Source organism: Leucopleurus acutus (genome assembly GCF_964270905.1).
Source record: "Leucopleurus acutus genome assembly, chromosome: 15".
Classification (NCBI taxonomy): domain Eukaryota; kingdom Metazoa; phylum Chordata; class Mammalia; order Artiodactyla; family Delphinidae; genus Leucopleurus; species Leucopleurus acutus.
Window position 1 is genome coordinate 79,335,283 of NC_139157.1, and position 15,946 is coordinate 79,351,228.

Sequence of the window (15,946 nt, forward strand, 5' to 3'; positions counted from 1 at the left end):
TTTCGGGGAAATGAATTTACCCAGGATTTACTTGATCCTCGAGCACCAGGCTAAAATTTAACAAACAGCTGTTGCATAGTTTGGCCCCATGAAATCTTTTTACTGTTTCATTTCAAAGTAGATAAAGTAGTAAGAAAAGTACCACCAAATAAAACACTATGTGGTAAACACAAAATTAAAGGGCTATTGGGAAAGACGGATCAGCTTGTCTTTTTATCACAGAAAATAATTTATTGTGTTAACAGCATTTTCACTGCTATGACAACATCTGAACAAGCTTGAAACCCTTTAAAGATTGACCTTAATACAGCAACATTATAGGAGACAAAATTTACGTTTATTTCTTTTTTTAAAATAAAGATAGCAAAAAGTGAAATTTTAATGCTACATTCCTTAATATCAATAAAAAATGTTCAACTCAAGTTTAAATACTTTTGATCTTATTAATATAAAATACTGAATTCTACATTTTAAACACTGTTAAAGACTCAGTCATCTCTTCATACTGCCAGCGTGCTTCCAATACTTCCACAGTATCTTAAATAAATATATCTCAAAAAAAATCTTGAATTCTGAAAAATAAGCAGGAAAAACCATCAATTGATGTACTGTGCCGTTCTAACGGGGGTGAGGTGGTCTTTGAATTCCCTAGTGATTAGTGAAGCTGAGCATCTTTAACTTGTTGGATACTTATATGTCTTTGGAGAAATGTCTATTCAAGTCCTTTGCCCATTTTCTAATCAGGTTGTTTCTGTTCAGTGTTAGGAGTTTCCTATGTCATAGGCATTAGGCCCTTATATGATATGATTTTCTCCATAGTTTATTCATATGCTCCCTACTGGACATTTATGTCCAGAGGAATTGCTGGATCAAAAGGTATACGTGGGCTTCCCTGGTGGCGCAGTGGTTGAGAGTCTGCCTGCTGATGCAGGGGACATGGGTTCGTGCCCCGGTCTGGGAAGATCCCACATGCCGCGGAGCGGCTGGGCCCGAGCCATGGCCGCTGAGCCTGAGCGTCCGGAGCCTGTGCTCCGCAACGGGAGAGGCCACAACAGTGAGAGGCCCGTGTACCGGGAAAAAAAAAAAAAAAAAAAAAGGTATATGTATTTACAATTGATACATTACCACCTGATTGCTCAGAAGAGGTTATACCAATTTACACCTACACCAATTCTATTGTATTCCATTATACTCTTACGACTGTACAACTTAAAAGTTTTTTTCTCGTCTCTGAATTAATACTTCTAAGATATATATATATATATATATATTTTAAACATCTTTATTGGAGTATAATTGCTTTACAATGGTGTGTTTGTTTCTGCTTTATAACAAAGTGAATCAGTTCTAAGATATAGTAACTAGAATTTAGGTAACAGATAAAGAATAAGATCTCATTTATTGTGTTAGTGACTCTTAGAGATAATGCTGATTGTAATAAACACACTAACAAAGCCTAGTTAAGGAAACCAGGTGTTTGAAAGTTCATGTGTTATTCAAATTTTACCTCTTTTAAGTAGGCTGGTACCACTTTTCAATATAGACGTTAATAATAAAACATCTTGGGTTTTCCTTGGGGTCTCTCCCATTTATTTTCCATTTCTTTTTTCAGTTTATTTGCTTTATATCTCTCAGCCATCACCACAAGATCCTCTGGGACACTCTGAAGCCATTAAACGTGTTATTAGGATTGAGGTGATTCTCATTATATAACAGCTTTTCTACAATCTTCAGAGAATCTCCACAACTGATTACGTGACATCATCCAAACAGAATGGAATGTGTCCCTCTGCATATGCAACACCGAATCTTCAAGGTATAAAAACCAGCCTAGTCTTAAAAAACCCCGTCAGCAAGTACGTGGCCCTCCTGCTAGCGTGGCCTTTCAGTTGCTTCCTGGTGCCTTTGCCTGGTGTCACTTTCTCACCTCGAGGCCTGAGTGTGTCCTCTGCTTCCTCTGTTCTCTGCAACCTCCACCCCACTGGGCTCTTCCTCAGCAGGGTTCAGTGACGCTCACCATTAGATCAGGTTCCCCACTTATATATTATAGTGCGCATTTTTGCCATGCTACAGCCCTCATAACACGCTTAATTGCTTGTTTAATATCTGTATTTCCTGACAGGCAGTAAAGCCCCAGTACTTGGAATAAATGAAATTTGAACCTTAGAAAACAGAGCTGCATCTTCTCACCTGATTTGCTCTTTCCAGAATATTAATTAATTCACCAGCAATCTTCCAATCATTTCTAGTGATGAGGGTAACACATACCCCGGTCCTCCTTCAAGGGGGAAAAAAGTCGGTTTAATTTGATTTGTAATTTATATTCATGATTCAGCTAGCAAAATAGAACAAAAACAGCAGCAGCAAAACCTCAACTCTTTCACAAGCCCAACTACGTATGATACGTTACGATTTAGCCATTCAGGGACTTCTCTGGTGGCGCAGTGGTTAAGAATCCGCCTGCCAATGCAGGGGACACAGGTTCGAGCCCTGGTCCGGGAAGATCCCACATGCCGCGGAGCAACGAAGCCCATGCGCCACAACTACTAAGCCTGTGCTCTGAAGCCTGCGAGCCACAGCTAGTGAGACCGCATGCCACAGCTACTGAGCCCGTGTGCCTAGAGCCTGTGCTCCGCAACAAGAGAAGCCACCGCAATGAGAAGCCCGCGCACCACAACGAAGAGTAGCCCCTGCTCGCCACAACTAGAGAAAGCCTGCACGCAGCAACGAAGACCCAACGCAGCCAAAAAATTAATTAATTAATTAATTAAAAGATTTAGCCATTCATATAAGGAAGATGTGGTACATATATACAGTGGAATACTACTCAGCCATAAAAAAGAACAAAATAATGCTGTTTGTAGCAACATGGATGCCACCAGAGATTATCATACTAAGTGAAGTAAGCCAGACAGAGAAAGACAAATATCATATGATATCATTTATATGTGGAATCTAAACTATGACACAAGGGACTTCCCTGGCGGTCCAGTGGTTAAGACTTTGCCTTCCAATACAGGGGGTGAGGGTTCCATCCCTGGTTGGGGAGCTAAGATCCCACATGCCTCATGGCCAAAAAACCAAAACAGAAGCAATACTGTAACAAATTCAATAAAGACTTTAAAAATGGTCCACATCAAAAAAAAAAAATCTAAAAAATAAAAAATAAATAAAATATGACACAAATGAACCTATCTATGGAACAGAAACAGAATCACGGACATAGAGAACAGGCCTGTGGTTGCCAACGGGGAAGGGGTTGGGGGAGGGATGGAGTAGGAAGTTGGGATGAGCAGATGTAAACTTTTATATATAGAATGGAAAGACAACAAGGTCCTCCTGTATAGCACAGGGAACTATATTCAATATCCTTTGATAAACCATAATGGGAAAGAATATTAAAAAAATAGAATGTATACATATATGTGTATATATATGTATAACTGAATCACTTTGCTGTACAGCAGTAATTAACACAACACTGTAAATCAACTATACTTCGATTAAAAAAAAAGATTTAGCCATTCAAACAGCAATTTGGAACCTAATCTGCAGTTGTTTAAACAGCATGTTATGGGGATTTTATGATAGTGCTCTCAGAGGGGAAAAAGGTCCTTTTTGTGAAGAGAATGGGGAGCCAGGCTGGATGGACCGACTTACCCTGCTCTCCCGGTGCGCCCTACTCTGTGCACATATTCTTCGATGTTCCGGGGAAAATCGTAATTATAGACGTGTGTAACATCATGGACATCGAGACCACGAGATGCTAAATCGGTAGCAATCAGTATTCGCACTTCCCCTAAAGAGTAAAGCCAAAAGAATACAGACACATGCTGGTACAAATCAACCCAAGACATATCTGTCCCCTAATATCTGACCAGGTGAACTATCCTTGCTTTTAATATTAAAACTCTTTTAAGGACAGTGAAGACGGGAAAGGGTTACTTAGCCTTTTTTAACTGCTGGCAAGTTACAACACAATAGATTCCAAAATTCAAAGGGTCCATGAACCATGGCAGAGATATATGCCTCTCAAGTAAATTAAGATAACACCCTCACTGCAAATTACTGCCTTGATATCCAGGTTTTAAACATTAGCTTGAGATAGTTCTGAGAATCTGATGAATATTTAGAACAAGTATAGTTCTGGGATCTGCAAGCTGAGGGCAGATCTTAGACATGGGTTCCATGAAAAGGTGCCAACACTCAAGCAAGTCCAGGCACTGGACACTTTTTTTTTTTTTTTCCGCGGTACGCGGGCCTCTCACTGCTGTGGCCTCTCCCGTTGCGGAGCACAGGCTCCGGACGCGCAGGCTCAGCGGCCATGGCTCATGGGCCCAGCCACTCAGCGGCATGTGGGATCTTCCCGGACCGGGGCACGAATCCGTGTCCCCTGCATCGGCAGGCGGGCTCTCAACCACTGTGCCACCAGGGAAGCCCCAGGCACTAGACACTTTTAAACTGCAATACTAATTGTATAAATGTACCTGTTCTAAAGTTTTTTAATGCTCTCTCTCGATCACTCTGTTCTCTGTTGCCATGCAGAGACTCTACTGATATATGCCGGATACTCAGGTCACTTGCTAAATGATCAGCCCTGAAGCAAAAGATAAAGTCAGGGGTCTAAGTGCTTATTCTCATACCACCATCAATTCATTACTGTTACTTCCACTGGCAAGAGTCTGAAGTAATGTGCATATTGTAAGACATACACACACCCCCATATGAAATGCGTATACAGATAGAAACAATGCCAAAACAAACCATGACTGATGATTTGAATGTAAAAAAAATATACTCACACAGCTTTCCGGCTAACAAATATTATGACTTTGTCTTTGGGAGACAGGCTCTCGATGAAAGTTTGGATATGCGATTGTTTCTCGTCTTCTGTGGTGACAATTATATTTTGTTTCACGGTACTTACAGCCTAAAGGACTCAGAGATCATAGTTCATCAATATTAATGGGCAAACCCCATATATTGGCTCGAAATCCATCTTATTTCTATCATTGGTTAAATGTTCTAATAAACTGCTAGCAGGAAAAATGGCAGGTCCTTGCAAAATCACCGGTTCCTACCCAAGGATTTATGGCTCAGTCTTTCACTTTTTACCAGTGAGTCACCTATGCTAAGCTGGGAACTCTTGAATACGTGGTAGTGTGTTGAAAGCAGCTGGTTACTATTGTTGAAAAAGGAATAACCACAGTTTGAGGCCAAGCTTACAAAACTATCGCCATGAATTTGGATATAGCCTTTGCAATAAAGATGTTCAGCTGATGACACAAAGAGTTTCCGTTCAGTAAGTATTTTGACAACACAAAATTTCAAAGTATCGCTGGTACCATTTTATTGACCCAGAGATGAAATAGATTCTGAAGCATTTATCCTGTCTTTCGTGAAATCTCATGAAATGAGCCTAGGGCAATGACCCATTATTAATTACCAGTGATTTAAGTAAAACGTCAATTTTCATTAATGATTAGTTGAAAGGCCAATCTCAATTATGAAGTGAAAAGCCAGAGAGCTTTCAATGGCAAAACATTTCCATAATTAATAAGATATAAATAGTAATTAAAAACAAGCTTACAACTAGATCCAAAGTACCAACATACACAATCATGGGCTCTTTCAAATAAGATTGTGCGAGTCTACGGACAGCACATGGCCACGTTGCACTGGAGATAAAACGTAATACACAAACATTAAACATTTATTATAAAGCAAACATTACTAAATTTCCCTAAGAATGCTATGAACAAAATTACTCATGAAAGACAAACTGAGTACTTTTTAATGAGGCCAATTTCACAGAAAACATTTGCTTCACAATGAATTGCTCAACGAAGCTACTAGATTAAACCTTTAAATAAGTTTAATAGGTTTGTAAGCAAAAGGTGAAGAAGAGCTATACCTTTCTGATCTATGAAAAGGTACAATGAAATCAGGTGTTAGTTTTCTCTCGGCCTTTATAAATAAGGCAAAAAACCCCAGTATTTTTCATGCATTGTTAGCAGGCAAAACCAAATGCTCATGCCAAATAAAAACATTTTAACTGTACCGATGATTGGATATGTAAATTCAGTTGTTTCTTCAACCATATATTATGAAAGTAGCCACCTTCTGTACTTTCACACTAATTACAAAGATGGGAAGTTTAGTAAGAAAACAAAATGAATAAATCTAGTCTACTGCCCCAATCACATACTCTTCCGCTGCCTCAGCTTTATCTTTGCCAGAAAGTATTCTGGACAGGTGATTACTTTTTCCAATCTGAGACCCCCCTCCCCCGTGAAACAGTCTCCCCTGCATTTTTTAATAGAAATCTTATTCTTTTTCAAACATTTATTTATTTACTTAGGCTGTGTCAGGTCTTAGTTGCAGCACGTGGGATCTTCGTTGCAGCATGTGGGATCTAGTTCTCTGACTAGGGATCGAACCCAGGCCCCCTGCATTGGGAGTGCGGAGTCTTAACTGCTGTACCACCAGGGAAGTCCCTAGAAGTCTTATTTTTAATTCAGGAAACCCAACAGTCATTGCTAAACTGTTACACTGAGTTGCTATACTAAGTGATGACATATCTTTCACCAAAGGATCTCAAAATACTTTTAAGAAAGGCTCTAAAATCAAATGGATTTGGTTCTACTGATTTCTACTTTGCAGACTAGCAAATTAAACATATACCTACCTTGTCATAACTGTCTGCCTGTCTGGGCGTACATCTAATAAAATCTTCATTATCTGGGGTTCAAATCCCATATCCAGCATCTTGTCAGCTTCATCTAATACCTGCATTAAAAATGATTAGATTAGGGGAATTCCCTGGTGGTCCAGTGGTTAGGACTCCGCGCTTTCACTGCTGAGGGCCCAGGTTCCATCCCTGGTCAGGGAACTAAGATCCCGCGAGCCGTGCAGTATGGCCAAAAAAAAAAAAAGATGGCTAGATTAGGTATGGAAGATAGCTAATATGTATGCTCTGCCTTTATGAATACTAAGGTAATTTTTTCACTTCCTCCATTACCTAAGCTATCTGTAGTTGTAACACAGACTGAGTTAAGTTTGCCAACTAACAGTTTCTAAATCTATTTAATGAAAAAAAACAATTTAAGTGTCTAAAATATTCATGTGGAATTCTTTTGTACTTACCTACATTTTCTAATATTTATATAATACTAAAATGGAATGATCTTAAAAATCTGTATTTTAACAAACTAGAGGGAATGAGAAACATTCCTAGGATTTAAAACCATTATGAAATGGAGAGCCATTCTAAAGGGTTTGATAAAGAGTTCACTTCTTCCTCCCAGGACCCTGAACCCCTGCTCCACGATTACCAGGTAGGTTACGCTCTTCAGGTGCACAAAGTTATTCATTTGTAGATCGTGGAGTCTTCCGGGAGTGGCAATAATGATATCGACACCTTTCGCTAAGTCTTTTATTTGTCCATCTCTATCGCCACCACCATATATACAAACACTTAAAAAAAAAATACGGAGGTTCTTGTTCACGTGGGGAATATCCCATCACAATTCAAAATCCCAACCAACCTAAGCATTTGGGGTATAAAACAAAAAGCACATCAATCAGAAGTCTCGGGTAGTACAGTATTGGCCCCTTTCTGAGAACCATCCACACCCACCAATCCACAGGGACGTGTCCTGTGAGAGCCACATTCGCATCCTTGTTATCTGACCCCACCACCCAGGTTACAGTCGATGTGGATCAGGGGTAAGTAAGCCTGACCCACGCTGAGCCAATCAGCTTCTCAGGATGTGTGAAAATAATGGGGAGGATGTCGACAGCTACAAATGGTTAGAAGGCTGATGCAGGAATGGTCAAAGAAAAGACTCACCTTTTAAGACCTTTATATGAATATTTACGGCACTCGGCTTCCACTTGCAGAGCTAGTTCTCGAGTCGGGGTGAGGATTAACATGCCCGGCCCATTCCTGGCTCTTTGGAGAGAAAACACGTTAGTAAAGTACCCATCTCAGATACACAGGACCTTCATTCAGTGCCTGCAATGAGGGAATTGCCTGGCGGTCCACGACTCTGAGCTTTCATCTGCTGAGGGCCTGGGTTCAATCCCTGGTCAGGGAACTAAGATCCCATAAGCCTCGAGGTACGGCCAAAAAAAAAAAAAAAAGGCAGCAATGAGTGTCAAAGCCACAAACAAGCACCACACATAAAAAGTGGAGAAATAAAGAAAAACAGCCTAACCAAAAAATCCTAGGGTCCAGACACCAGCCTTTTCATTAAACAGGGCCAGAGCTTTCCTGTGTCAGATATTCTCACAGAATTGTACTGGACACGGTAATTTAAACAATTTGTTTCCAGTGTTTCACTGTTAAGACTTTTGGTGGATACTACCTATTGCTTCCTAAAAATGTTCTGTCCATTTATAGCTTACCAGGACAACACAAGTGCATTTGCCCGAGACTAGGCGTTACCTTTCGACCAAGGCAATCGAAGAAACTTTCATTGCATTTTTGGAATCCATATCTGTTAGACCCCTAAAGGGAACCCAGATGTAATCATTCTTACAGAGGTTGTGAGTCAATATGAATAAATCCAGGCACTAAGTACGTCAATGTCTTCCCCGTTCCAGTCTGAGCTACTCCTATAAGATCTACTCCTTGTAGAATGATTGGCCATGCCTGTGACTGAAACAGAACGAGAAATATTAAAATAAAAAGTGCATTTCTCTCTGTTAAGTATTCCTTCCTCCTCTCCCAGCCCTAAACTTCTCAGCATTTTGAGTGCTAGGCAGCGGTGGAGGTGCTGGGGGGGGACACTTATAAGAGACAGCTGCTCCCTGGTGTTATAACTTCTAACGACCAGAAATTGAGGGGAGAAAGTCGATGAAATGTTAGAATTAAAGAAAGCATACCTGAATTGGTGTGGGCCTTTGAAAACCTGCCTTTTGAAGGTTTCTCATAACTTCAGGGTAACAGTGAAATGCATCCTCAAAATTACCAATAGGGTTGGGAAGAGGACGTTTCTCACCACCTTTCAAGTCATCACACATTATATTATAATTTTCCCTCCTTTAAGGAAAAACAGAACAAGGATTAGTGGCTTTGGTCACTTTACTCCCCAAGCAAGAAATTTTTTCCAACATTAGTTCAGGTCATATCTAGAAATTCAACTGCAACTCATTAAAATTAGACTGCTGGTTAAGTTACAGTAAAACATAATAAGAAACAGAAGCAAGCCCATTTTTTTTACCAGAATAGTTCCAGAGAAGGAAAAAAATTACACTGTATGCATGAATGGGCCAATGAAAACTTCATGGAAAGGTTAAGAGTAGAGCCTGAAAATTATATGCTTCATGAATCAAAGTCAGATTTGGCAAATGCCTGAGGGCCTATAATGTTTCACACACATTTCCTCAATTAATCCTCAACAATACTTTGAAGTGGGAATTATTCTCATTCGACAGGTGATCTTTAGTCACTTGTCCATGCTCAGGGCCCTACCCCAATCCTAGAATAACTGCTCTGTCTGTTATACCATACTACCTTAGTTTTATAACAGATGTTAATAGAAAAAATGTTGCCATTATGACCTGTAATTCCAGATAATAAGGACCAAAGAGTAAGAAATTTTTCTAATATTCAGATATCAGATCAATTTCTCATGATTTTCAACACTTGTAGAAATAATTCTCAAAAACGGCTAATACAGCAGGCACCAACCACGTGTCTCTTTAAATTTAAAATTTCAAATTCAGTTCCTCAATTATATTAGCTACATTTTAAGTGTTTAATAGCCACATATGTATAGTAACTACTCTAGACACAAATATAGCCCATTTCCCTCTTCGCCAAAAGTTTTATTGGACAGCAATGCTCTAATGTATATGATGTGGGGGGCAACCGAGTTTTCTTTTGAATAGGAAGCTACAGTTTTAAATGCAATCATTTCAGATCTTTTCCTAATGGGTTAATTTACCAGCAAAACTCTACAAATAACTCAATAAAAAGTATTAAAACTATTCACCTCCAATTGTCTGCTTGGTCTTGTGACATTGAACTTGTTGTTTCTGACTCCACGTAAAAGTTTTTCTTAATTGGAGGTAAACCTGGGACAAAAACCAAAATTTTAACTTGGGTGATTAACGAGCACTTACATTTCATTGACATTTATTCAAAGCAACAGAAATCAAACTAAAATATGTATCAGGTTCACCTTGCACAGATAATAGTTCTAGACAGCTGTCCCACACTTTGCCAGCCAAGCTTCTGCCAGCCTCTAAGAGATCTCCATTTTTGCCTTGTCTTTCAATTACATTTTTCACCCAAGAAAGAGATCTTTAATAATTAAATATGAAATAAAAGAAACCATGCTTCACAAGACACACAGCCATCACAAGTGACGAATCTTCTCTCATAGTAAGCTAACTTTCTTTTCTTTGAGGGTCCATCCCATTACTGTTTAGGAATAAAATATTTATCCTTATTCTATCCTCTACTTTGAAGCTACTTTGTTTTCTTTTCTTTTCTTTTTTTTTTTTTTGAGGTACGCGGGCCTCTCACCGCTGTGGCCTCTCCCGTTGCGGAGCACAGGCTCCGGACGCGCAGGCTCAGCGGCCATGGCTCACGGGCCCAGCCGCTCCGCGGCATGTGGGATCTTCCCAGACTGGGGCACGAACCCGTGTCCCCTGCATCGGCAGGCGGACTCTCAACCACTGCGCCACCAGGGAAGCCCTGTTTTCTTTTTTAAATACTTATCATACTTCCACCAAACTTAAATCCTTTTTCTGTTCCCCACCTCCACCCAAATCTCCCAACACATGTTGCTGAGATGGCATGGGATAGGCTGACCACCAGAGTGGAATGAACCCTTGTTAGTATTTGTCACATGGTAGTGTTCACTGTTTAACTTTAAATAAATGATGTTGTCTCACTGCCTCATTCTGATCAAATTAATGCCTGAATTTACTCTGAAATTCAGTGAATAATGTGGAACATTATACTCCATATATAATTCCAAGTGAAAATTTAAAAAACCCATTTCTTCAAGAACTGTATGATCTTATTAAATGTTTTTCCCTTTTTATTTTGCCCTTCTTGGCCAGGACAGTCCAAGATCAATTTTTGCTCAGTCATAGCAAAATGTTAACTCCTGGTTGGCATGTTTACTCACTGTACCATCAATTTCCCTTTGCTGTACCATCAATTTCCCTTTTGGCCCAATTTTCTATTTTTATTAAATTTGTGCAGCGAGTTACCTCAAATAAGACAAGGTATAAATAAGTTTTAACTTTCCATTTGTAACGTAAACTGCAACACAGACATAGAAATATCATGTCCTAGAGACTAATTGCAGCATTTCAAATTCTACTGTCATTTTGCATATAGATTTCATTACTAAGAGCAACACATTTTTTATAGAGGCTAAAACCTCAATTACTAGGAACAACAATACCACATATAAGTGTTGGGATCCAGCACTAACCTGCCCACTTTTTTTTGCTCCATTTCAAAATATTTTCTCGGCACTTATCCCAATCAACCAATTTCTGATTTCTTGAAACATCTTTCCTTGCATCTTTTCCATCCGAAGGTTGGACAACAGCAACATCTGTTAAAAATATTCCAAATTAGTTTCCAAACAAATCCTACCAGTATAAAATCCAAAACAATTTTATTATTTTCTGTTTTAATAATCCAACAATAATAATGCTTGAAACATTAAATTTAGGAATTTAATCCAACAGTGCCATGACAGTTCTGGTCACGGTTTGCCAGTTATTTACTTCAGATTTCGGAAATGCAAAAAAAAATTACTGGAGCAGCTAAAAAGCATGAGAGACTAGTGTCTGATAATAAATAACACATCACTTATCATTACAATAATTCTGTGTGGCAGATGTTACCCCAGGTAAACAGAAGAAACAGTGTCTTAGAGACTTTTTAGAGGTTCTTTCCCAAGAAACACTAAAAAGGAATGCTGCCATCTGAACCCAAGACTCTTCTCCTTGTTGCTTCTGGAAATAGTTCAATAATGGCTTTTTCTCTAGTCCAAGCAGATCTGAGATTTTTTAAAATATCAAATAATTAGGCAGTTTTCAAAATCAGTCACATTCCAGGGAAGGGACCATAGACAGAAGGCCAGGACTAATGCTTGCTGTACCATCAATAGTGAAGTGTATTAAAAGGTTATTTTGTTTTTACTCAAAAGTAAAACTGCTAGGCTTAACAGCAGATATTAAGTGTCTTAGTTTGAGGAAAAGTATCCTGGATTTCATAGAAAAAAATTCTGTAACAGACTAGATTTAATGATGGCAAGCCAAAGCTTTGTTATCAGGAAAAGCAGTTATAATATGGCTTATAACACTGAATAAAACATTTAAAATTTTACAGGGCTTTAGTGGGCAAAAATTACTTACCAACTTTGGGTTCCGTTTTGTAGTCTTCTTGTTCTTGAACAAGATTATCTATCACTGTTTTCGCTTTGCTCTGCATTGCCTTGGTGCCAAAAATTCTTACTTCCGCTTCAGGGTACCCTTTTATTATCTAGATACAAGGGGGGAAATAGGTGAGATAAGTCCCTTCACCGTCCCCCCCGCCCCCCCCCCCCCGCCCTCAACCTCAAATAGAATAAAAGTGTAAAGGAAATACAGGACTGCTATCAATCAGCATCTAAGATATAATGAATGGACTACAGCTTAGGTGAGTTCTTAAAAAGAAGTATGAAGAGCTTTGGCAACTTACCTAAGTTACAACAGTATGTTAATAATTGAAGAGAAATTAGAGTTAGGAATGAACCACAGTTCATCCTCTTTAAGGATTTAAGAACCCGAATAATTTACCTGTATTTTGGTGTATGTTGAGCTCTGGATCTCTTTTATTTTTGACCCACCACGCCCTGTTTTTAAAAATAAAGGAATTAAAAAAAAATTGAAATCAATTATGAGGAACCTACTACCGACTTTGCTCAAAGCCTTCTCTAGTTCTTCCCAAATCATCTAAACAAAGGCTCCTAGGGTTCAGTAATCACTTTCAGTTTGGAAAAAGGGAAGCAGGCGCTTTCTATTCCAAATTGTGGTGGGTGGTAGGAGGTTCCTTTCCCAGAGGTAGATACTAAGGATTCACCACCAGACCAAGGAGAGACTAATTGGATCCAAAGTGTTGGCAAGGATGTGAAGAAACTGGAACCCTTACACACAACTCAACCAAAAAAGTCCAATTAAAGAATGGCCAAAGGTCTTGAATAGACCTTTCTTCAAAGACATATTTATGACCAACAGGTGTATATGAAAAGATGATGAAATCATCAGAGATATGCAAATCAAAACCACAATGAGATATCACCTGTTAGAATGGCTCTCATCAAAAAGACAAGGGATATGGGGCTTCCCTAGTGGTGCAGTGGTTAAGAATCCGCCTGCCAATGCAGAGAACACGGGTTCGAGCCCTGGTTCCGGGAAGATCCCACATGCCGCGGAGCAACTAAGCCCGCGCACCACAACTACTGAGCCTGCGCTCTAGAGCCCGCACACGACAATGAGAAGCCCACGCACTGCAACAAAGAGTAGTACCCACTCACCACAATTAGAGAAAGCCCGGTCACAGCAACGAAGACCCAATACAGCCAAAAATAAAAACAAATAAATAAATAAATTTATTTAAAAAAAAAGACAAGGGGGGGGGGCTTCCCTGGTGGCGCAGTGGTTGCGAGTCCGCCTGCCGATGCAGGGGACACGGGTTCGTGCCCTGGTCTGGGAAGATCCCACATGCCGCGGAGCGGTTGGGCCCGTGAGCCATGGCCGCTGAGCCTGCGCGTCCGGAGCCTGTGCTCCGCAACGGGAGAGGCCACAACAGTGAGAGGCCCGCTTACCACACACACACAAAAAAAAGACAAGGGATAACAAGTTGGCGAGGATGTGGAGAAAGGGAACCCTTATGCACTGTGAGTGGGAATGTAAATTGGTGCAGTCACTATGGAAACAGTATGCAGCGTCCTTTAAAAACTAAAAATAGAACTACCATGTGATCCAGCAATCCCACTTCTGGGAACTTATACACAAGAATTGAAACTAGGATCTCAGAAAGATATCTGCATTCCCATATTCATCATTATTCACAATAGCTAAGAGGTGGAAATCACCTAAATATCTGTCAACAGATGACTGGATGAAAAAAATATGGCATATGCATACAGTGCAAGTTTTCAGCCTTAAAAGGAAATTCTGCCATTTGTGACAACACATATAAACCCTGAGGACATTACACTGAGATAAGCCAATCACAAAAAACTGCAGATTCCACTTCTATGAGGTGTCTGTTGGCTGCCAGGGATGGGGGAATGGGGAAATGAGTTGTTGAGAGGTAGATTCAGTCGTGCAATATGAAAACCTTCTGCAGATCTACCACACAACGTTGTTCTTAGGGTCAACAACCCTGTAAATGTATGTTGTTTACCACAATTTTAAAAGGGGGGCAAACCTTACTTCCAATCATTTCCAAAATGATTTTCAAAAACGAATTTGTAAGACTCACGCTATACTAAGAAAAAGAACACTTTTTTCGGCAGATTAATCATATTCAAGTAACAGAAACTAAGTGCAAGGTATGGTTAATGTTCCGAGCAGCCCTTTAATACCCTACGCCTTCTTATCTTGGGTTAATGGCTCTCCCCGGTGCTCAAACGGACTGACTCCTTTGTTGTTCATTTTGGGGTAAGCTGCCAAAGCTCTAACCTTTCATCCCAAAGATTTCTTAAGTCTAAGAGCTCGCTCTCCCAAAACATCGTCTCTGTAAACTATACAGAGATGCATTAAACACCATCACTCTAGCACCAAAGCGTATCAGAAAGGTCCGGTGGGGACCCGAGCCGCCCCAGTGGCCGCTGATTGGAGGCGAGGCGGGCGGGGCGGGGATGCCACAGGCCCCGCCCCGCCTCGCCCACCCCGGCCCGCCCGCGCAGGCTCTCCGCTCTCACCGATCACCGCGCCCACCCAGTCGTTCTTCAGGCTGAAGGAGAGCGGCGGCTCCTGGAAACCAGCGCCCACGGGCTGCTGGACGCCGGAGTGGCCCCTCCAGCCGCCACCTCCGCCGGCCTTCTGGCCTCCGCGACCGCCTTGGCTCGGCTCCTTCTCCGGGCTCCTTTCCGGAGCCCGAAGCAGCGCCGCGCCCCGCCGAGAAGCAACGACCCAGGAGGAGGCGTTGGCGCCGGCTTCCGGCCGAGACATGGCTCCACGAACAGGATCCGGCACCTCCGACGTCTTCCGGCAGGCCCTGCACACACGAGACGCCGTCGAAGGCTGGTCCACGAGGGCGGCCACGCAGCCGCTGCTCAAGGCGCCCGCGCGCCGACGCCCCGCCCAGGCCGCTGCCCATTGGCGGACGCGGCGCTGTGAGAGGGGCTGGTCCAATGGGCTGCCTCCATCCTGCACTCCCTGCATCCTACCCGCGCGCTTGAGTGAGTCCTTGCGCGGGCCTTGTCCTTCTCTGCTGTGGGCTGTCCGGGCATCTCTGTGCTTTCCGGCTACACACCCGCTCCTGGGACCCGCATCTCAGGGGCGCAGAAAGCGCAGTCACGTTTAACAGCCGGACCCGATACAGTCGTTAAAAATTTGAAACAAAAGGTTGACAGTAGCATTCACCATTGCTGTGTGAGCAACACTTTGATATAGTTAAGCATATGTTAGGTTTTAAAATGGTGGTTGTCATAACTGGAAAAGATACATGTACCCCAACATTCATAGCAGCACTATTGTAATAGCCAAGACATGGAAGCAACCTAGGTGTTCATCCACAGATGAATGGTTAAAGAAGATGTGCTATGTATACACAATGGAATACTACTAAGACATAAAAAAAGAATGAAATAATGCCATTTGCAGCAACATGATTTGACCTAGAGATTATCATACTAAGTGAAGTAAGCCAGACAAAGATAAATATCATACGATATTGCTTATATGTGGAATCTGAAAA

The 15,946-nt window shown here is 41.1% G+C and overlaps 1 protein-coding gene across 1 annotated transcript; it reads right to left on the reverse strand.

Annotated features, from left to right (window-relative positions):
- Window positions 1-1,546: 1,546 nt before the first annotated feature.
- DDX43 (DEAD-box helicase 43) lies at window positions 1,547-15,198 on the reverse strand (the record flags this gene model as incomplete). Its single annotated transcript, XM_082855580.1, has 16 exons — window positions 1,547-1,663; window positions 2,191-2,278; window positions 3,661-3,799; window positions 4,488-4,597; window positions 4,803-4,930; window positions 5,591-5,678; window positions 6,689-6,789; window positions 7,335-7,476; window positions 7,853-7,954; window positions 8,544-8,662; window positions 8,890-9,046; window positions 10,002-10,083; window positions 11,460-11,585; window positions 12,394-12,520; window positions 12,817-12,872; window positions 14,949-15,198. The coding sequence occupies 16 exons, from the start codon at window positions 15,196-15,198 to the stop codon at window positions 1,547-1,549; spliced, it is 1,932 nt and encodes a 643-aa protein (XP_082711706.1).
- Between the last annotated feature and the right edge of the window lie 748 nt (window positions 15,199-15,946).